The following is a 22,493-nucleotide window of genomic DNA, read 5'->3' on the forward strand; positions in this document are numbered from 1 at the left end:
GCTGATTGGTTTGGTTCATAGCTTATAAAGCAAGACTTTTTTTAAATCCTTGAAATTACCCGTCTACAGCGCTGCCATAGATGACAGCAAATATTACAAAATATCGCGATTGACTATTCAGTACGTGTTAGGTATGTAGACATGCACAGTACGTGTTGATTTTAAAGGCAAGCGTGAACAAATAGCACGCCAACTACTGGCCTGGCATACGTAATAGAGCGTTTTTGGCAGTTTTCGCAGATATGTGTAAACGTGAATTGTTTTGAAAATGCTGCCGTGTATATGTGAAACTTTTTAAAAACGCAAAAGGAAAAATCTTTCAGTTTCTGACTACGTCATTGTTGTGTAAACGTAGCCTTAAACACCTTGAATTATATTAATTTAAGGGCTTCTCACAGCATATATGAGATCACACATAATCAACTCAATCTAATTATTTAAATTTTTAATTCAAATAAAAATCTTATTTTATATATTCAGAAAACATCTAAAAGTACAGCTCACAGAAACCTAAAAAAATAGGTCATACCACAGAAAATGTGACACTTTTAAAATGACTCAGCAAGCACGGTTATGACTTTCCACTGTTGTTTCGCCCCCTGTCTGATATACTAAATAAAGTTCAAAACCTCTGTGTCTCTCTGGAGAGTTTCGGTTATTTCACACACAAATCACTATGGCATTAATGTGGAAGGACTCAACGTTACGTTGAGAAAGTTTGAGAAACTGCTGAGGCAAGCGATGTGTCGTCTGCTGGAAGATTAAGTAATCGTCCAGCTTAAATTTCCTCTAAATAGAGACTTTCTACTCAGCAGAATAGGAAGTTAATCAATTAGGTACTTTTGTGTCACATTTCTTATACATAGTATTACATACTGAACAAATTTGTCTGTTAGCTTAGCGTGTGCGTCCAATCAAACTGCCACATGCTCAAGCTTATACCTCAGTTAACCACTGAATTTTTACAACCACCTGAGATGTCATTCAAAAAACGGTTACGTTCTTAATTTTACAAAAGATACAAGTGTTTACAAGAAACATACAAGTGTTCAACGTGCATACAGAGTCTTATAGCAGACATTCAGTTCCTTCTTGTTTATTGGTTTTATTGCAGTAATTCAGCTGTTTGAAACCACAGTCCACCTCAGTGACTCAGCAAATTATAATGCAACCTCAGTCTGTTTGCAAGTTCAGCAGGTCTCCTAAAAACACCTTCATAATCATAATACTTACAGGCCTATATTTGTGACTCACAATGAATGCAACTTTACATGAATCTTTAGAAGTGCTACCCTAATGGTTTCGCTGATAAAATCAAAGCTACCATGATTACAGTCTTACTATCATTGTCGTGCAATTGAAGATTAAGACTATATGAGACTGAACCCGATATATTAGCATATTTACGTTGGATGACATTTGCAAAGTGCAGCTTACTAACTGCAAATGCTGCTATCAGACTACTAGGAAACAAAACAGAGATAACAGACAGGCCGATTGAAAATAAATTATGGTTGTTTCCCTCACACACATACACCCACCACATGCTGAACACCAGCTTCTACCCACTCACAAGATTACTGTACAAATGGCACCAGCTCTATTTTCTAAGAAGATGTCTTTGGTACACATAAATGGAGAAAGCCACAGCTAATAAACAACACAGTGCCCTTTACATTTAGACACATACAGAGAAACCACTTGTCACTTGTATTTAGCGTCTAACAAACAGTACAAAAAAATCAGTCTTAAAAGAAATTCCTTTCAAACAAAAGATCCGATGCGCTCTGTTAAGAAAGAAATGCTAAAATCTTCCAAAGTGAATATAAACGGGTGTGTGCATGTGTCAGAGGTTTTGACGTTGTTTTAAATATCTCCATAGTGATATTTTTAATTATGTTGCATATTCAACCGCTCTATCAATCTACTATTACCCCTGCAGGGTATGTCAGTAACACTACTTTGAGAAGAGGATTACAAACTGTGCACACCTATGTTTAGATCCGAAACTTTAGAGTTTGATCTATCACTGCGTCAGCTAGCTTGGGTTACAAGCTCAAGTGGCGTGATCATTCAAACTGCACGTACACCCTAAAACGTATTTATTTCCATGTTTTAAAACCATTATTTGGTCACATCTTATCTTGCCCAGGCCACAAGTGAGCACGGACTGCTACTGGTGCCCGCTTCTAAACAACTGACGCCCATGATTACAAGCCCGGACTGTATCCTTAATGCTCAACAGCAAGTGCTCAAGAGAGGGGGTAGGGGGGGGGTTAAATGGGGGTGTTACATGAGAGAGAGAGACACAAAGCCCAGTCCAGACGGAAGTATTCAATTTATTCAGGTCTCAGAACAGCTGTTGCCAAAATAGCTTAGTGATTAAGAGACCAAAGGCTTAAAAGGACAAAATCTTCCAGAGCAGCCAGACCTGGTGGTTACAGTCAACAGACGGCTGGACGGAACAAGCAATATAAACATTCAAGAGGTCATTAGTAATAAACCTGTGAGCATTGTTCATTTCAGTCAGCACTGTCTTGATGTTTCACAGTGCATACAGTTTCAGTTTGATGGAACATTCCAGTAAAAATGCATACTTTTAAATGAATAAAGAAGTATGTTAAACATATATTTATATATACGTGTGTGTGTGTAAGTTACTTTTATACATCCATCTTTTTCCCCGAGTAACCGCTGAGCGCCGTCATGATGGATTCTAACTTCCGTTTGGGTGCTGTCGTGTTCCGTTCTCCATAGAAATCCATGTTAAAACAGAGTAAAAAAGATAGACGGAATTAAACTGAAACCTTTTCAGTATAACTAAATATAAAAATGTGCGCAAGGTTAAGCTGTGCTGTTGCTGGCTGCCACAGCAATAAGCTTAAGGAACTCCTGTTTTGCATACCAGACAAAAGAAAACGAGCATTGCTTAAAGCGCTTAAGTTAACATACTGTGCTTGAAATAATAAAATAATGTGCGCTCTTATTATTTTGCAAACAAAATCCCGCAAACTTCACTCCCATTGGGAGGTGTATGTATGTGCGCTCATCTGTTTTCAAAGCTAACTTCGCGTCACTTCATGTCATCCATCAACTTACTGAACGATGACAGGTGAGTTACTACAAAACGACGGTCATTACGACACTATAAAGAGTTCAACTATGGTGACATGTGCTTTATAAAACCATTCTCATAGGTTTAGCTTTATATTACCATACTACCGTTTATATTATACTACCGTCTTGTAGAAGACGTCAATTTGACTACAAACAAAGAGACCGGAAACGTAAAGCATTGTTCCAGTCGGGCAAAACTAACAGACAAAAAGAAATGCAGAAAAAAAGTGGATTCATGCAGTATTTTTTTCCCCAAAATCAATCAACCAAGAAAAAACTACCCATACAGGGCTGCGTTTCCCAAAACCAACTATGGTCGCAAGTTCCGTCGTTACTAATAGATTTCAATGGGCCTAACCACCATAGTTAGCTAACGATGCTTTTGGGAAACGCACCCCTGGTCAGTACTTGTAAGTTTCATATATATCAAGAGGCTGGAATCTCTTTGAATTGTCTTGCACATTTACAGTTTTTTATATTCTTTTATATTTCTGTAATAGTTTCTATTTGTCACAGTAAAAACGTCTTATATGTCTGACATACAGATAAGCTCATTATGCTAATTACATGCTTAAGTAACATCCTATTCAACAATTATTTCAAGCAAAACCAGAATGTAAATGGGTCATTCTATAATTAGGGGTACGTTTAGAATTTGATAATGTGAAGAAAAAAAGTTTTCCTTTTCCTTCCTTAGCTGCTTTGAAACAATTTATATTGTATAAAGTGCTTTATAAATAAAGGTGATCTGTAGGAATATGTGCATAAAATACCATTTATGTTTGCTACCATCCACCATGTTACCTGTTACATGGGTAACATAGTTGACAGGTAACTTAGTTGACATTTTTAGTGTTTTGGGCCTATACTCAACATGGAAGCCTAGAACCATACTAAGCATATGGTATGTTTAGAAATATATTTTCATAAACATTTAACTAAGTTTTAGCTCAATTTTCTTGTTAAAATTGGCAGCAATAATACTTGTGTAACACTGTTGACAGTCAATTAATCCACTCTTGACACATAGTTGCTAGTTTAAACAATATTAGGGGAAAGAGAGAGAACATAACTTCTAGTGTTTCATCCATGTGCTGCTAGAGGGAATATCATCATACTGTGCAAAGTATGCGAGAATGGGACAAACCATTCCTTTTTGAGGGGGGCTTTCTAGTGGGTAACTTAGTTGACAATGGTTTTTCAGACACAAATAAAACAAGTTATATCACAATAAACACATTATTTTTGAAGTGCACACCCAAATCTCTTGATAACCTAATCTAACTGAAAGCAAAACTATTAAAGACATTTATATTTGAGGTAATTGTCTTGCTTAAATGCAGAGTATAGAATGAGCAACTTTACAAAACCTAACAGCTGAATAACAGGGTTGTATGTGATATGAAGAACAATTTTGAACAAAAGATATAACTTTTTTAATATATAGTAGTGTGGTTGGAAAAAAAGTTAATTGTGTACTAGAAAATTAAGCATATGGGCTTTATATTGATGAAAATATATTAAAAATATACTTCACGGACATGAGATGTACCCACAATTATAGAATGACCCATATAATCTTATGTTAATGAGACAAGTCTGTTGATTAAAAAAGCAAGAAAAAAGGCTATAGCCATATTTAGAAAAGAATCTCTTTCATCCTTTTGTGAATCCATTAATGAGCCATTAAGAGGTCAATAAAGTCAATACACACACAATACACATTTAAGCTTTGAAATCAGATAGGGCTGTTGGGCCCAACTACACAGAGAACACTTAACTGCTGGAAATGAAAAGACTTGCCACTTTACACTTGTGATCTAGAAAGATAGGGTGGAGGTCTGTTTACAGAGGACCACAGTGGAAACCTAAGCAGAATAAAGAGCATCCCTGAATACACATAGCAGAAACCGTTAAAGAGTTTAAAAGAATCAAATGACTCCACCTTTCGAGTTGATATTATAAATGCAGTTTCGTTTTTTTTCCCCCTCACAAAGCCACTTAAGGCCACTTTAAGACTTGAAAACACCCAAAACAGGAGCACAAAGCCATTCAGCGAGCCATTTAAAGCTCTGAGTAACTTGTTTATCTGAGAGACCGCTCACGGCTGAGGAATTTAGACTTTCACAATCTTTCAAAAACACTGCGGATGATCCAGAGCAAGGCTTAAAAAAAGGAAATAACCTGCTGACTGCTGTCTTTCTCTCTCTTTTTAAAGCACACGTGATGCTTTCATTAAAAGAACTTGCAACAGAGTGACACAATCTTCCAGACGTGGCCTTTTAGCAGTAGGCTAATAATCAGAAATGAGCTGATTTCTGATCCTCTTCTAGTCCAAGTTGCTCAATACTCTTTTAAGCACTTTCTGCTGTGTAATGTATAATTGGTATGCTGATGGCAGAGTATTTTGGTTTTGGTGAGAACTAAAATGATAATCACCCACCCATAGTCTACCAAAACCACTCTGTATCTATTGTAAGTGATTATTTTAGGTGTGAGTTTCTTTATGTTTACATTTTAGCATATGCTAATGTTTTTTCAGCCTAGGTGAACTGTTTTAAACTCTTCCACACACATTTATCAATTAATAAATACTTATATTTGCATGTTTTCTTGCAAAATAGGTTATGACTTAAACTAAAACATAACCTGCACTGTATGAATAACGTTTCTGACATAGTAAACTTGCTCGGTAGCTCACGTGGTACATTTGAGATCTATTGTGAAACACGAGTCACAATAGAATCATAGAAACAGGCTAAAAATGGCATTGTTGCCTCACTTTTATCTCACGTTTGCTTTTGTTGAAGTTATCAGTTATTTTTAGGGTGAGGTTTAGTGTTGATAATACATTATTAAATAAAGCATTAACCTTTTTTCGCAACTCACAGGTACATTTTGTTTCTGAACTGCCATGATATGGAATAAAACACTGCCAAATTCACTTTGTCTGTTTTGGATAACACTGAACGTGCTTTTAGCACCACTTATTAAATATTAATCATTTCATTTTCAAACTGTTGCGATGCATAGACAACCAACATACAGTTTGCCTTACATAACCAGCTGCATATGAATAGCTTTTCTGACGTAGTAAACTTGCTTGGTAGCTCACCTGGTACAACTGTGATACAGAACGCTCAACTACTGTATAAAAACAAACCTTACGAGAATTAACCATGGTTTTACTATAGTAAAACAAAATATAAAATTGTAGTAACCACGTTTTTTTGGTGTATTGACTACCATTTGTATAAGTTTTAGCACAAATACCATGGTTAAACTATGATTAGTGTAGCAAGTTGATATGGTTAGCATGTTTTTTTTGGTTTTATTTGTAGTAAAGCCATAGTTAATTTTCATAAGGGGGGGTCAAAATAAAATGTTTCCAAATTCACATTTGTCTATTTTAGATAAAACTCAGCTTGCTTTTTGCACTACTCACTGGAGATTTCACTTTACAACTGCAAAGCTTTTGAGAAGCAAACGTGCCTGGGTTGATCTTTTCTCTAGTTTCAGTATATAAAATAAAATCTTCCTTCAAAGAAACAGTTACAAAGTGAAGTTCAAATAGTCTCTTTTAAGTGTTTCCGTTATGCTAATAGCATTGCTACTAACAAGATTAGCCAGTTAGTTGCGGAAGTGGTGGAGCACGTCCTCTAGAGAGACATCTGTGAGCTTATAGCATAACCCACTCAATCACACAGCTAATCCAATTAGACATTGATATACAGGTCTGCCCCTTTTTGTAAACTAGGCTAATTCAGCGACGTGTCTGTGGTTGAGTGTATTTGTGTCTGTGTGTGAGAAAAACTGACGCAGGGCCAATACGAATAGGTCAGCATGTCTTTCATTAAAACCAACTGAGATATAAAGAGAACAAATGTGCCCTTTTTGCCCAAAGGCTGTCATCAGCTGGTGGAAACCGGAGGGAGGATATTCGTGACTTCCTGATCACTTCGGACCAGCGCTTCCATGGCGGTAAACCACCATTAGTGTCCATCAAGATGAGACAGAGCCTTTGTGAGGACATTGCTTGTTCCCATGGTGACAATATGTCTCAATCCAGAATGTGTGACATCTGTGTAGACACAGACAGGAAGGAGATTTCTTGGAAATAGAGTCATATTCATTCTAACAATTCCTTCTCTGTCAACACGCCAAGAAGCTGTGCTACAGTTTTAACTTTCAGATGGTGATATATTAAAATGTTATGACTCAACCGTGGCTGTCAAACCAAAGGATTTAAATCAAAGAAATCCCCTGAACATCCATCCATCTATTTAGTGCATTTCGAACAGTTGCATCTGGTGTCTCGAGGTGCAAGATTAAACGATAAAACGCAACATGCAGCAAAAACGTTTCCATTTTAAGGAGTGGTTGGTCTCCCACTCAGGCCTCTGATGGTGGAACAGCCCAGGAAACCTCTTTCCACCCACACACACACGCATGAAACCTCTGACTCAACTTGAAACCATGAGCGCTGTGGAGGCATCCTGCTGACTGCCTGGTGCACCCTGCCTCAGGTTACAGGCTTTGTCGCTGCAACCTGCTTACTGTAGGTCATCTGTGAGATAAACATGCAGGGCACTAAATAACCAGTACACCAGCAATAACACAGACTGAAATCAAATAACACAAAATTCAGTTAAAATTCATTAGGTCACAGAACATGCCTTCCTAGAGGAAATTTACCTCAGGGAGGTTTCAGTTATGTTTTACCATTTATTTAACAGCTTGACTACAAATAGACCTAAAATAGACATACATGTTGACCAACAGTAGCCTAAGTCTTAAAACTTATTTGATGAAAAATGTTCAAGTTCATACCAAAATGTCTGACTTTTGTATCTCTGCACATCTGAACACACTTTGAGGCATTGTTGAGATCCCTAGAGGAGACCTGAGAAAACGATATAAATATATTTAGGAGAAACAATACATATTTCTTTCCTATAGGTTCATATTTGGTATTTTGTTCTATTTCTGTCAGCTACCTGCACGTCGCGCTGACAAACACTTGATGTGCAACACCAACATTGGTATTGAGTCATACACAGGGGTGGGGCATTAGTCTTCAAAACGGCAAAAGGACCAACTTAACATATATTTATAGCAACATATATAACGTAACATATTTATAGCAACACATATAGCACATATATATCGCTTTATACTACATTTACACGACCTATCGCATTACTTTATTTCCTGCGTTACTTTCCTTTGTCGTTGAATTCATAAGTAGGCTATTGATAGCACACTGTGCACTAAATATTCGCTGGTTTTGAAAACGGCCAATGTGTTATGCTCAGCGGTGTTTACTGTGTAAAATTGGCTAAGCGTTTCTATTAAACCCCGAGCTTTGTGTTTGCAATCCCCTTGCAAACTTCAGCAGTAGTGCGTACTATTGCGAAGCTCTGTACTAGATGTCGTCAGACCCGAGGGGCGGAGCCAAGATGTCGCAATCTTACTAAGAACAGCATCATCGAGTCAGGCTGGTGTAACACACTGAGCATATTAGACGTGCCCAGCCAAAGTGAGACTTTACAGTCGGACGGTCAGGCTGAGGGGCCACGTCTGATTTGTGATCTCATTACTAAAGGGACCTTTATTTCGGCAGCAACAAAAGACCAACTAAAGGACTACTTTTTTCATTTGCGCTGTCACCAATTCGGACGCGTCCTCTGTTTCAACTTTCTTCGGACAATTCCTTGTTTGTCGTATCTTAAAACTTCCAGCTAAGTACGTTTTAGAGCATCTTGAAACTGTTTTATTTATCCGATACTAACCGTGAATGATCCTAAACTTCATCCGACCACCAAAGGACGTTTTACCAACAGTGAAAATCAAGATCCAAGGAAATATTGTCCATGCAGGACGCGTTCATTCAGCGGGAATAAGGAACAAAGACATCCGTGCCAACAACTGAAGATCTCTTGCTTTTGCCGCCAGACTTACAAGAAACAATTTGCTCAATCTACAAAACAAAGAAAAGGACAGATCACGCATGAAGAGAGGCTGAACGTGCACGAATATCTGCAAAACACATTGAAGCCGGAGATACTTTTCAGATCATCTACTGTATAAGGCACGGGCGTCCTTTCAAACTGACTCATATTTATTCTGCATTCATTGGAGACGACATTTTCTCTCTTGTGCTGAGACTTAACTACAGCTGACAGTTTCCCAGTGCATATTTCATAATATTTCACGTTTTTCCCCTGTGGAAATGTTCTCTGACAAGTAGACACAACTAAGTGCGCCTGTAGTTTTCATTGTTCTGTTTTGGAGAGGAGCGGGTCCTTTGTCTAAAGCAGCGAGGTAAGTCCTGTAAACCTTTAAGCATTACATTAACCTCTAGAAATCACCTTTTAGCATATCCATCCAAGAGTCCTTAAGATTAGTATAATTATTGATCAACTTTCCCATTTAGACGATTATTGAGAAACATTTGGTGGTTAAACTTTACATGGAAAGTGATGCAGCGCATGTTCTATGAACTTTTCAACTTACACTTTACGTCCTATTATTAAGCATTTTAAGCACATTACTTAAGTTCTTTATCGAACTATAAACTTTGACGCAGTGGTTTACCCATATGCTGGAAACTGCTGGTTCTGAAAATTTAGGTTCGAGTCCGACGTGAACCGTGTGAAGTTCTGAAACCTCTCACGTGTTTAAAAATCAGCGTTCTAAACAAAGAGGAAAATACTATTTTTAACAGAACAAAAAGTTAGTTTAAAAATGGTGAAATGGAAGAAACTAGGCTACGTCATTTTATGACGTACGCTTGAATGTGTAATAACTTAAACACTGTATGACTCACAGGCGCCGAGCAGCATTTCGAAAGGAACTTGAGTCAGTATGATCAAGCAACACTGCTCATCACATAGTCATTCAACAGTTTTAAATTACCTCCTTCATTACACAATATTAATGAACCTCCCAATCTTGTTTAGTTAGTTGTTTCTTGTTTAGCGTGAGAGATTATCCCACGGTTAGTGTTGAAATGTGGCGCAATAATCAAATGCTTTCATTTTATCAATTTTCCATGTCACCTTTGTGCACAGACTCCGCATTCCTCATCCAATTAACCTTTATGATATGTCAAGTCATGCTATTGCAAAGTCATGAACTTACACTGACTTGTTTTTGTCACAGATGAGTATGAACCTGTCAACTCCTACACCACCACTGCGACTGAAGCGAGTAGACTTCGAGGACTCTCACAACACCGATACCTTCAAATGCAAGCGCCGCAGGCTCAGCCAGCCTCCTTCCCCAGGTCTCCCGCCCTGTCTTCGCCCCCTGTCCCAGAGCCTTGAGCAACCGGGGTCAGAGAAGCACCACGTCTCGCGCATCGGACCCTACATCCTGCTGGAGGCCACAGAAGGAGCTCAGACGTTTAGAGCGGTTCATCAGGTCACAGAACAGGAGTACACATGCAAGGTGAGCCGAGATGCTTCAGAATAGTGGATTTGAAGTTATGGAACCTCTGTATAATGGAGGATCAATAACCATCTTGTTTTGGTATTTCTTCAACAGGTGTTTTCTATTAAGAAGTATCACGAGTTCATCGCACCCTACACGCGACTGCTTCCACACAGCAACATCTGCAAGATTTCAGAGGTGGTGCTCGGGGAGAGCAATGTGTACATATTCTTCGAACGTAACTATGGAGACATGCACTCGTACGTGCGCACCTGCAAGAGGCTGCAGGAGGATGAGGCAGTGCGTCTGTTTGGCCAGATGGCAGCCGCGGTCGCGCACTGCCACGAGAACGGTGTCATTTTAAGAGACCTTAAACTGCGCAAGTTCGTGTTCACAGACCCACAGAGGTGAGTTACTCAATTTTATTTTTTAATTACTAGCTAGTCAAGTCAAATCTGCTTGTGGTTGCGGGGATGCATGATAATAAATGCCACATAGGCTATCAGCGAATATGTGACCCTGGACCACAAATACCAAGTAGGATGGGTATATTTATAGCAAAAGCCAAAAATGCACTGCATGGGTCAAAATTATTGTGTTTTTTTGCCAAAAATCATTAGGATATTAAGTAAAGATCATGCTCCATTAAGATATTTAGTACATTTCTTACCATAAATATATCAAAACTTAACTTGATTAGTAATATGCATTGCTAAGCCTACTTTTTTTTGTTTTTTTTTGTTTGTTTGTTTTTTTTGTACCCTCAGATTCCTGACTTATAATTGTATCTCAGCCAAATATTGTCCTATTCTAACAAACCATAGATCAGTGGAAAGCTTTTCTTAGCTTTCAGGTGATGTATAACTCTCAATTAAAAAACTAAAATTACCCTTATGACTGGTTTTGTGGTCCAGGGTCACATTTTACATTTCGATTACCTTAGTTGTCATCTAATGCTATTTATCTAATTTAATTGTAGCATTTAAAATGACATTGTAATTGTAGCATTTAAAATTGTGTTTTATTGAAACAGTACAAATTTTAATATTGGTTATTTAAAGAAGACAAATGATTATCAACTTATTGGTATTGTCACTGATATTAAAATTCTGTATTTTTATTGCCATTGTATAGGTGTAACAAGATTATTCCATAAAGTAGCTGTTAAATTTAAACTAGTGCTGTCAAACGATTAATCGCATCCAAAATAAAAGTTTTTGTTTACATGTGTGTACTGTGTATATTGATTGTGTATATTTAAATACACACATACATATGCATGTGTAAAATGTTTATATATTAAAATATTTATATATAATATAAATATATACATGTAAACATTTTCAAAATATATACTGTATTTGTGTGTATTTATATTATCGCGATTAATCACAATTAATCGTTTGACTGCACTAATTTTAAATATATAGTATAAAAACTTCTATTAACTACTATATAAAATAATGTATAAATGTATTACAGATTAATATAAAAACAAATAGTTAAATAATAAATAAAGTAGTTAAAACATAAAATACAGTATATATTATTACATTTTTACAACCTGCATGACTTGCATAGGTGTTACCTCATCTCGCTCACCTAGCAAATATTTTCCATTCCAAAGCTGGACCTAGTTACCAGATGGCTGATAGATGTTCTTTTGTTTCCTCAGAACAAAGCTGGTCTTGCAAAACCTGGAGGACTCCTGTCTTCTTAACGGGGATGACGATTCGCTGACAGACAAACATGGCTGCCCGGCCTACGTCGGCCCGGAGATATTAAACTCACGAAACTCGTACTCAGGGAAGGCTGCCGACGTGTGGAGCCTTGGTGTTGTTCTCTACACCATGCTAGTAGGACGTTACCCATTTCAGGACGTGGAACCCACAGCACTGTTCAGCAAAATCCGCAGGGGTGCGTTCACCATCCCGGAGACTCTTTCACCCAGGGCTAAGTCGCTGGTATGTTGCATGCTGAGGAAAGCTCCCTCAGAGAGGCTCGAGGCTGGAGATATACTCTTTCACCCGTGGCTCCACTGTAACAACAACGTATCCCTCCACCAGCACTCCAGCACCAGACACTCGACCGATCAGGTGGTGCCTGATTTCGAACCAAATGAGAATGGAGATTGTTAATAGGCCTTTTCATTCTGTTTACCCACAATCGGGGGGATTGGACTCTACGGAGAAAGAGAAAGAGGTATGCAGAGTTCAAGGGCATCAAATGGAAGATTCCAGAAACCACAGCAGGTTAATAACAGTGCTGTGTTTTACCCAGTGAGGAACTGCTGAGGTGTTTGTAGTCTTTACAAACAGAAGTGACTGTTTCTTACCTCTCAAGATATCCATTTGTGGTGACCTCTCCAAAAAGCAGACTTTCGTTCACGGCACAGCTTCGTTCCTGAAAGAAAATCACGAGGCTTGTGCACAGTTTTAACATCAGTATTGTCTAATCAGTGCATGGATTTCCCATCGTACACCCTTGTTGTGTAAATTTAAAGTACCTCTAACTTAATTCCTGGTATACTTGATGCACACTTCGTGCCTTTATGTACTGTTTACATATTTTTGCAGTGGAAAATACAGAGTTGACTATTTAAAGTGCCTTTTTTTCCCCAGTAAAACAGCCAATGTTGTTGTCGGACTTGTTGAAGTACCAAAGATTTGAGTTTTCCCCCCTCCGGTCTGAGCTTGTGCATCTGCAACGGGTCAGCACAAGTGCTCATGTTTCCTTTTCATGTGAAGAATTCAAAAGGGTTCTGTGTTTTCTGCGATTCTCTTTTGTAAATGTGTTTCCATCTGTTAAACTATGTATTTGTGCTGTAGAGCAGGTTTAACCCTGAAGGGATGTGGGGCGAATCGTGCGCCACAGGAAACGTCCATATAATGGTTTAGAGGTGTGCCTGTCGAGCGAAACAAAGGCTTTACATACGTTATCGTTTGTGATGCCTGCATGCAATGCTTTGACCCTTTTTTTGTTAAAGTACTTGTCATTTTGTAGATATCTTTTTGTTACTAGCGAGAAGTGGACACTACATTTGTTGTTGTTTCAAGGGGTGACGTACCTACAAACAAGTATTTTGTTGTTGCCAGTACAAATAAAATGAAAAATCAACACTCTTTTGTTGCTTACTGCTTTCTGAAGTAAAAATAGCAACCGGTGCACCTTAAGTCAGTAGATATTTATTTGACACAGCATTTTGAAAATAACTAAAATAATTTAAAAGGATATTCGTAAAAATGTGTTAAGCTGCCAAGAAAGAAATGTATCACAAATCTGCATCCAATGGGGCTCTTCCTTGAATTTTTGTAAGACTATTACTCAAAAAGACATTTGTAGAAATAATGAAATTAACTGCTCATATCCTGTTCTTATACTGCTGCAGCTCTAATACATCAAAGTGCTTGAAATTACAAACATAGATGGGTCAGAGTCAAACCTAAAACAGAAAAGGAATTCAGCAAGATTGCGACTTCACCACAAATGGCCAGATCTTTAAGAGGCCCTCCAAGACATAAAAGTGGACAATATGAACTATAGCGCTCATCGTGAGCAAGCGTAATTGAAGCCACAGTAGAAAGACTAAGCAAAAGCACTGATTCTGATCAGACAAATTCATTCAATATGCCAAACGGGATGTAATAAAGTTTAGTAACAGCCAGACACCCACTCAAAGTTTACAGATATCAATATCTTTCCACAGAGCCATGTTAGATCTACAGCTATAAACACACAGGCAAACAATATAAAGAGTCATTTTAGTCAAATGTGTTGACGGACACCGGAAAATAAGTCACCACAAACAGGTCTTCATGGAAGAAAGCGGAACTGCTGTGTTTACTTCACATTATACACCTCACAAATGTTACGAAATCCAAATAAAAACCAGCAAACAACAAACAAAGGCTTTATAAAGTCTAAACTTTACAGACTCATCATGGTTTTCCTTTCACATCTTTATAAGCTTTGGGGGCACAAAAAAAAAGAAAGTTGATTCATAGGTCAAGACACCAGTGAATCTACTAGGTGACGTTCACGCAGATATCGGTTTCAATATCATTTTTCCTGAGGCAAAAAAGTTGCAGGAAAATGTATTAAGTCATACAAAAAAATACACTCATCTGTTCACTTCTATTATAATAATAGAGGGGGGGGAATCAGGAAAAACAGGATCTTGATATATATATATAAAAAAAATGGAATTATGGAAACTCAAAATGCCTTAAAACTTAAACTTAAAAGCAGTAAAGGATAAAAAAAAAAAAAACAGAGACAGGAGACTAAGATGTTGAAGGATGCCACCTAGTGGAAATACAAATACTTGAAGTTTACAGAGCCATAAAAACTAGTGGAAATAATGAACACAAATTTAAAAAAAAAAAAGAGAGGTTTGGGTAACTAAAAAAAAGAGTGAGAGAGGGAGAATAATACCTTAACTGCATTCTTGCACTCAGAAACAAACAAAATGACCTCTTTGGAAAAAAAAAATTAAAAACAAAATAAGACAAAAAAGATATTACAAAACTTATCACATGTTTCCTCCAAAGGAAGGAAAACAAATCAAGGGAATGCAATGGAATGTACACAGAAAAAAGTAAAGGAAAATAGCACTTGAAGATTTCTGGATTACAACATGTCTCCATTCCTAAGAAATGACCAACAATATAAAAACAAGATAAAAAGATCAAAAAATGATGGCAGGCATTGAAACTCAGGCAAGAGATGCTGGCTTCGGACGACAGGGTCGAGGGCTTCATCAGGCACACAGTGCACCATACCTGTGGAAAGACCCATAAATCCATCACTGACTTCAAAGACACAAGCCGACGCTTGTCAGGCTGGTAGTATCATATTGTTTGCAGTTACACCGCAGTGCTATTTTTGGCTGTTGGCCCTCTATTAGCAAACACACAGGAACCACATGATTTATTTGCAGACATTTTTCTCTCGAATTTGAATGATGATACATAGGGCTGGGCGATAAATCACGCAATATGAATTTCCTTGATAAACGAGGTTGATTATATTAAATTATATGAATTAAATCATATGAAATGTTTCATATAATGTTTATGCGGCAAAGGTGGAAAAAAAAAGCGCTAGTCAAAGTGTGCCACTCAGACCGTTTATCCGCTCGGATCAAAGTTCAAATGGCAGCATGGCGCGAACTTACTACGGCAGATGCGTTTACTCGCTGACGGAGTCTCAGTTACTAAACAGTACCAGTGTGAAGCACTTGAATTCAGTGAAACAGAATGAAGCCAGATGAAACAGTGCTGACAAACAGGACAAACACGATATAGTCAGAAAGTTTTTTAGTAGTAGCAGTAACTTCACAGAGGTATTGTGGCAGAAATGTGGGCAAGTTATATTTGTGTCGAATTTTAATATAGACATGTATTAAATGTATTGAAGGAGGAGTAATGTAATATAATTACAGTATTTTTTTGTGTTTACTGCATTTATACTAAATGTATTTAGACTGCTGTTTTTCATACAAATACCTAGGAAACATATTACATTTTTACCATGGTATTGAGGTGCAATATTTGTGGTTTTAACTGTTATTATAATGATCTATGGATAAAACGATGGAAGAGAAATGGTTAATTTAAAAACACAACCTCAAACAGTCAGAATAATTAAATTTCACCATATAAAAAAAAAGGTTACAGGTATTACTGATTTTGATAATGAACATAAATCTATATCCGCATCCTAACTCAAGCTACTATCAAATGTGTATTTCTAAGAGCCAAATTTTTTTTATATTATTATTATTATCATCATTTCTTGATCTGAAACAATATTACTCATTAAAACATGCAAAACTAAGATTTTTTTTCTGTTAAGATATTTATTTTATTTTGGAAAAAGTGTAAAGAGTTCAAAAAACATGAAGTTTGTCATGTTCTGACCATAAAGAATATTTTAAAGCCACATTTAACCATCTGATTTTTACAACTTTTACATTGCAAAAATCTGCCTTTAAACTTTCAATAAATAAGAATTTGACATTTATCGTGATAATTGTCGATATCGACTGATAATTTTTTGGCCATATCGCCCAGCCCTATGATACAGCAACAGACGTGGGTGTTTGTGACGCAGTACTTCCTGGAGAAGTGATAACAAATGATAAAAGTGCAGTTTGCATAGTTCCTCACCTCTCTTCATCCATGTTGCCCTCTTCCTCTTCCTCATAGCTGCCCTCGTCCAACTCCAGATCCAGTTCAGTGCCGATGCCAGAGTCTCGTGGAGCCATAAAAAGACTGAAAGACCACAAAAACAAAAAGTCAGAGCTCACTAAATTTTTTGTTCTTTTTTCCCCCAAGTTGGACCAGCTGATCTTTGCTTTATGTGTCATGTGATCTCTCAGAAGTCATACTAATATGCTGATTTGCTGCTGAAGAAACATTTCTTATCAATCTTGAAAACAATTGTGCTACTCTGTATTTGATGAAGAGAAAGTAAAAAAATGATCTTTTCTACATTATAAATGTCTTTACTGTCACTTTTGATCAGTTTAATGCATCCTCACTGAATAAAAGTATTCTTCCACCCCCACAGAACATAATACACTAATAATAAAGTCATTGTCTCTGTCATTATAAGAGACATATGTGTTGATGCTGAATTGTTTTTTAACTTGACATACAGATCCTCACCTGACAGATCGGCATGTGAAGAACACAATCCTTTTCAGTCTTTTGTTATAAAAGAAGTAGTTGAAGGACCACAGGTTGCCTTCTTCCCCATAAGGGTCTGAATCCAGGTCTGGATTGTAGCTGTCAGAAGAATGTAGTCAGAAGTTTTTTTAAAGCATTCTGAATAAGTATTTAGTATTTAGAATTTAGTGCTATATTATTCAAACACTATTAAAAAATTCTTCAAATTTTAGGTAAACCGGACTGAACTTGGGTTTGAAAGCAGAATATCTACCTGTATATGTCACATTCTGCAAGGCTGATCTCCTTGTCAAGGGCCTCCCATAACTGAGGCTGTAGGTGACTGAAGGCCTCACCCGCAGCAGCTGACAAACTGCTGTTCACTGCATTAAACACCTACACAAATCATAAACCATTTAATAAACCACAGTTTTATAACAGTTTTCAAAATATCCCTCCATATGTAAATCAACATGACGGTTTTATTTGAATAAAATTAATTTATATTTTAATATAATTAATTATTTAATTATTTAATTTATTAAATATTATTAATTTAATTAATGTAATAAACATAGTAGTAATATTTAATAACAACTATAATTATAACTATTATTTATTCATCTGCCAGGTATTAATTTTAGTAGTAGTAGTATTTATAGCAATATTTATAATATGAACTGTTTCATATTCTAATAGTGATAAATTCTAAATATTTTATTTGTAAATATTATAAAAATATAATAAATACTGTATTATTATTGAATATTATATTGTTGTTGTTGTTTTGATTATTACTATTATTATTTTATTATAGGGCCCCAGGTATTATTTGTACTATTAATAAAAATATAATAATAATAATTATTATTATTATTATTAATAATAATAATAGTTCATTGTGCATTTTGAGATAATATTGTGTAAAATAAGTGCATATGTTATTTCAGAAATTGCAACCATTTTACGTAAAAATTACTCAATTAACACTGAGCTCCTGGTGCAAATTACAAATACTTATTAGTATTTATAATATGAATGGTACAAACTGTTTTATATTGTAATAATAAATGATGTATTCATCAAGACTGCTTATCCACTGTAGGGTCCCAGGTATTATTATTACTTATTATTACTAATATTATTTGTTTCAGAAATTGCAACCATTTTATGTACAAAATTACCCAATTAACACTGGGCGCCTTGCTGAAATTGTAGCCTTTGGTGCAAATTATAAATACGTATTATTAGTATTTAAAAGATTAACTGTATGAATATATATATATATATATATATATATATATGTATAATATATATTCTAATAATAAATGATAAATGTATTGTTTATAAATATTATAAATAGTAATAATAATAACTTTTATTACTATTTAATATTATTATTACATATTATATTGTTGCTGTTATTACATATTATATTGTTATCTGTCCATTTTCCAGACTGCTTATCCTCTGCAGGGTTCCAGGTATTATTATTACTATTAATAAAATTTTTTAAAATTTAATTAATAATAATAATTTTTTCATGAAATGTTTATGGACCCGTTTTACGAGATGCACCATACTTTGTATTATATCATCTTTGCAACGAATTACAAAAAAAACTAGTTAACGCTAATGCGACAGTGTTTCTAATCATACACTAAATATTTATGATACTCTCCCATTCACTGCTTTCAAACACAACTATGACGACTTCCAGTGTGGAGAAACCTGGAAATGTGTTAATATTGTGTTAAAAATAAGTGCCAAATGTTGAAAAAAAAAAAAGAAGAAGAATATTTACGCAATTAACACTGGGCTCCTTGCTGAAGTTGTGGCCTTTGGTGCGAATTATAAATACTTATTAATATTTTGAATATAAACTGTATGAACTGTTAACTATTAAATGTTATATTGTTGCTGTTGTTTTTATCATTACTGTTATTATTATTCATTTTTCTGTCTATTCTCCAGACTGCTTATCCTAAGTAGGATCTCAGGTGTTATTATTACCATTAAAAATATATAATAATAAGAATAATATTAATATTGTGTAATATTGTGTAAAATACGTGCATGTTGCTTCAGTAATTGTAATAATTTTATGTAAAAAAGTACCCAATTAACACTGGGCTCTTTGCTGAAATCATGGCCTTTGGTGCGACTAAAGTCGTAGTCCGGCCGGAAGGATTCATTGAGAGTGGCGATGAGGTAAAAGAGCGTCTTTCTGCTGCACTTGTCCGAAAGAGGACCTTCTCCATCATCCAAACTGTGACTCAGTCTGAAAGTAAAACATCTTTCAGTGAACGTGCAATGAAGATATTTGTATTACGTGTAAGTGAAAGGAGAAGTCCACTTCCAGAACAAAGATTTACAGATAATGTACTCACCCCCTTGTCATCAAAGATGTTCATGTTTTTCTTTCTTCAGTTGTAAAGAAATTATGTTTAAGGAAAACATTTCAGCATTTTTCACCATATAATGGACTTGTTTGAACTTCCAAAATGCAATTTAAATGTGGCTTCAAACTATCCCAAATGCGATTGTAAACAATCCCAGCCGAGGAAGAAGGGTTTTATTTAGCAAAACGATTGATTATTTTCATAAAAATAATACAATTTAAATACTTTTTAATGTCAAACGCTCGTCTTGTCTCACTCTGCCTGAACTCTGTGTTTTTCCGGTTCATGACAGTTAGGGTATGTCGAAAAACTCCCATCTCACGTCTTCCCTCAACTTCAAAATTATCCTATATTGCCATTTTACCGTTTTTGTTAAGGGTGTTTGATCTTTGCATGTTCACTTTGCAAAACCTGGGTCGGTACTTCTGCAGCGATGTAGGATGATTTTAAAATGATTTTCGAAGTTGAGGGAGAAAATACAATTGGAGTTTTTCGACATACCCTAACTGTCTTGAGTCAGAATACACAGAGTTCAGGCAAAGCAAGACGTTTGAGTTTAAAAAGTATTTAAATTAAAATTTTTTTAATGAAAATAACCGATCGTTTCGCTAGATAAGACCCTTCTTCTTCGGCTGGGATCGTTTACAACCACATTTGGGATCGTATGAAGCCGCATTTAAACTGCATTTTGGAAGGTCAAACTCGGGGCACCATATCAGTCCATTATATGGAGAAAAATGCTGAAATGTTTTCCTCAAAAAACATAATTTTTGACTGAAGAAAGAAAGACATGAACATCTTGGATGACAAGGGGGTGAGTACATTATCTGTAAATTTTTGTTCTGGAAGTGGACTTCTTAAAGGGTTTGATGACTTTTTTGGATGAAATGCTCATCAGTACCTCAAGAAAAGACTTTGACTTACTTGTTGGGGCTGATTCCTGAGCTCTGAGGAGGAGACAGAGCCTCCAGCACATGCGGCTGCCCTTCCTGACAAAACTGCTTAAACATCTGCTTGTCATCACCTGCCATCTTACAGGAGTAGCTCTCAATACTAAAGACACATCACAACAGTGTCAGCAGACACAGAGAGAAAAAAAAAAAAACTGCAAATAACATTGACACCAGAAGAGTGTGAATAACACGTTCTTTACTTAGTTCCTCTTTATGTCACCTGATAGTGTTCAGATATGTAAATGTGTTTTGAAACAAGTATTGAGCACTTACCGTCCAATAATCTTACAGTCTCCCGTTTCAATTGTAAGCAGACTGTTTATGGCCTCAAAACTTGAGTTTTCCAGAAGCTTCATGGTTTATTCAACTATATCATATATATTGACAGAACTGCAATGACTCTTTACCGCCACTAGATGTCAGTCTTTTTGATAAACAACCATCGGCCAGTTATTCCGCCGTTACACCAAACCAAAACAATGTTTACCACGTTAGTTTGGAGAATATACGGCACAAACAGAAAATTATCAATAATAAAAAACTAGCCAACACTGGGTTATAATTAAATAACCACTAACCTCGATGTCTCCTACAGAAGCCCCTTTAAAATCTCTTAATTTCGAGAACAAACGGCTCTCTATTAACTTCAAATGTACAAAATAAGCCTCCTTTGCAGATTCTTACGACCGCGTAAATAATCTTCGCCGGTTGCTTAATGCACTTCTATGTCTAATAAATATCTCTTCCTTTTTACTGTGAAATTTCCAATACCTGCCATTAAACAAGCTAAAATTTAGAGGGAAATTATGCATCCCAGCTATTGAATCAGAACTTGAGGAGAATTCCAAGGCTTATAAAAGCCTTAATCCTCGGTTTATGTTTGTCTATTTGTGTGGAAGAATGACAACAACAGAGGACGAGCGTTTGTGTTGCAGTTTTCGGTCGCTGTAATACGCAGTTTTCTTTTTCCTGTTTTTTTTTTTTTCGGTTAGGATGTCATAGTAATGCAAGTGTTACATGTTTACCGACACCTACTGGATTGGGGTTTAACAGCGCTTCTATTTTTTCTTCGAATCATAACGAGGAAATACGGCTTTGAATGATACAACCACGAAAAGAAAGTATAAAAAACATGGTAAAACAAAGCTGTTTAACAGCGTATTATTATGCGTTCGCATTTGTGAATTTCGGTATTCTTAAGTTGCACCTCAGAAGTCTTGAGGAAGTATTGTAAAGCACACAAAGGCTTGTACTGTTCTCATATTGTGGACATAAACATAGGGATAAAAATAGTTCATATATTTATGATACAGTAAAAGGTCATAAGTTTTACAACAGGAAGATTTTTAATGTTTTTGTTTGTTTGTTTGTTTTTTGTGTTTTTTTAAAGAGGTCTTTTCTGCTCATCAAGTCTGCATTTATTTGATCCAAAATACAGCAGAAGCAGTAATATTGTGAAATATTTTTACTATTAAAAAAAATGCTTTTCAATTTAATATATTTTAAAATGTAATTTATTCCTGTGATCAAAGCTACATTTTTAGCACCATTACTCCAGTCACATGATCCTTCAGAAATCGTTTTAATATGTTGATTTGCTGTTCAAGAAACATAAAACAACCAAGTACATTTTGTCAGGATTATTTGGCGAATAAAAAGATACAAAAATCAGCATTTATCTGAAATGAAAAGCTTTTGTAACATTATACACTATACCAGTATACTGGAAAGAAATTATAGAAATTAATACTTTTATTTAGCAAGCATGCTTTAATAAAGACATTTATGACGTTATGAAAGATTTCTGTTTCAGATAAATGCTGTTCTTTCTATTTACCAAAGAAACCTGAAAAATTCTACTCAATTGTTTTCAACATAACAATTATATATATATATATATATATATTAGAGCAGCA

At 35.9% G+C, this 22,493-nt stretch overlaps 2 protein-coding genes and 1 long non-coding RNA gene across 3 annotated transcripts; 1 reads left to right on the plus strand and 2 right to left on the minus strand.

Annotated features, from left to right (window-relative positions):
- Positions 1-6,908: 6,908 nt before the first annotated feature.
- Positions 6,909-8,504, minus strand: LOC127173430 (uncharacterized). The gene is made up of 3 exons (XR_007828751.1): positions 8,115-8,504; positions 7,948-8,020; positions 6,909-7,684 (listed from the first exon to the last, which is right to left on the minus strand). It is a non-coding gene; the product is annotated as an uncharacterized LOC127173430 (long non-coding RNA).
- Positions 8,505-8,608: 104 nt separating this feature from the next.
- On the plus strand, positions 8,609-13,670 carry trib3 (tribbles pseudokinase 3). Its single transcript, XM_051122533.1, has 4 exons — positions 8,609-9,441; positions 10,282-10,569; positions 10,666-10,958; positions 12,227-13,670. The coding sequence occupies exons 2-4, from the start codon at positions 10,282-10,284 to the stop codon at positions 12,687-12,689; spliced, it is 1,044 nt and encodes a 347-aa protein (XP_050978490.1). The 5' UTR covers positions 8,609-9,441; the 3' UTR covers positions 12,690-13,670.
- Positions 13,671-14,363: 693 nt separating this feature from the next.
- Positions 14,364-21,550, minus strand: maf1a (MAF1 homolog, negative regulator of RNA polymerase III a). Its single transcript, XM_051122534.1, has 7 exons — positions 20,851-21,550; positions 20,549-20,677; positions 19,341-19,503; positions 17,497-17,618; positions 17,223-17,342; positions 16,722-16,826; positions 14,364-15,332 (listed from the first exon to the last, which is right to left on the minus strand). Exons 1-7 carry the CDS (start codon positions 20,931-20,933, stop codon positions 15,311-15,313), a joined length of 744 nt encoding a protein of 247 aa, XP_050978491.1. The 5' UTR covers positions 20,934-21,550; the 3' UTR covers positions 14,364-15,310.
- Positions 21,551-22,493: the final 943 nt, after the last annotated feature.

Source organism: Labeo rohita, chromosome 11, assembly GCF_022985175.1.
Source record: "Labeo rohita strain BAU-BD-2019 chromosome 11, IGBB_LRoh.1.0, whole genome shotgun sequence".
Classification (NCBI taxonomy): Eukaryota; Metazoa; Chordata; class Actinopteri; order Cypriniformes; family Cyprinidae; genus Labeo; species Labeo rohita.

Excerpts from the sequence above, each read along its gene's own strand:
- maf1a (XM_051122534.1), bottom strand. The coding sequence starts at position 20,933 with ATGAAGCTTCTGGAAAACTCAAGTTTTGAGGCCATAAACAGTCTGCTT. Across the intron at positions 17,619-19,340 it reads AAGAGCCCAGTGTTAATTGG|GTGTTTAATGCAGTGAACAG; the intron begins GTACTTTTTTAC and ends TGATTTGTGTAG. Across the intron at positions 16,827-17,222 it reads TTCACATGCCGATCTGTCAG|TCTTTTTATGGCTCCACGAG; the intron begins GTGAGGATCTGT and ends GTGGTCTTTCAG.
- trib3 (XM_051122533.1), top strand. The coding sequence starts at position 10,282 with ATGAGTATGAACCTGTCAACTCCTACACCACCACTGCGACTGAAGCGA. Across the intron at positions 10,570-10,665 it reads AACAGGAGTACACATGCAAG|GTGTTTTCTATTAAGAAGTA; the intron begins GTGAGCCGAGAT and ends TTTCTTCAACAG. Across the intron at positions 10,959-12,226 it reads GTGTTCACAGACCCACAGAG|AACAAAGCTGGTCTTGCAAA; the intron begins GTGAGTTACTCA and ends TTGTTTCCTCAG.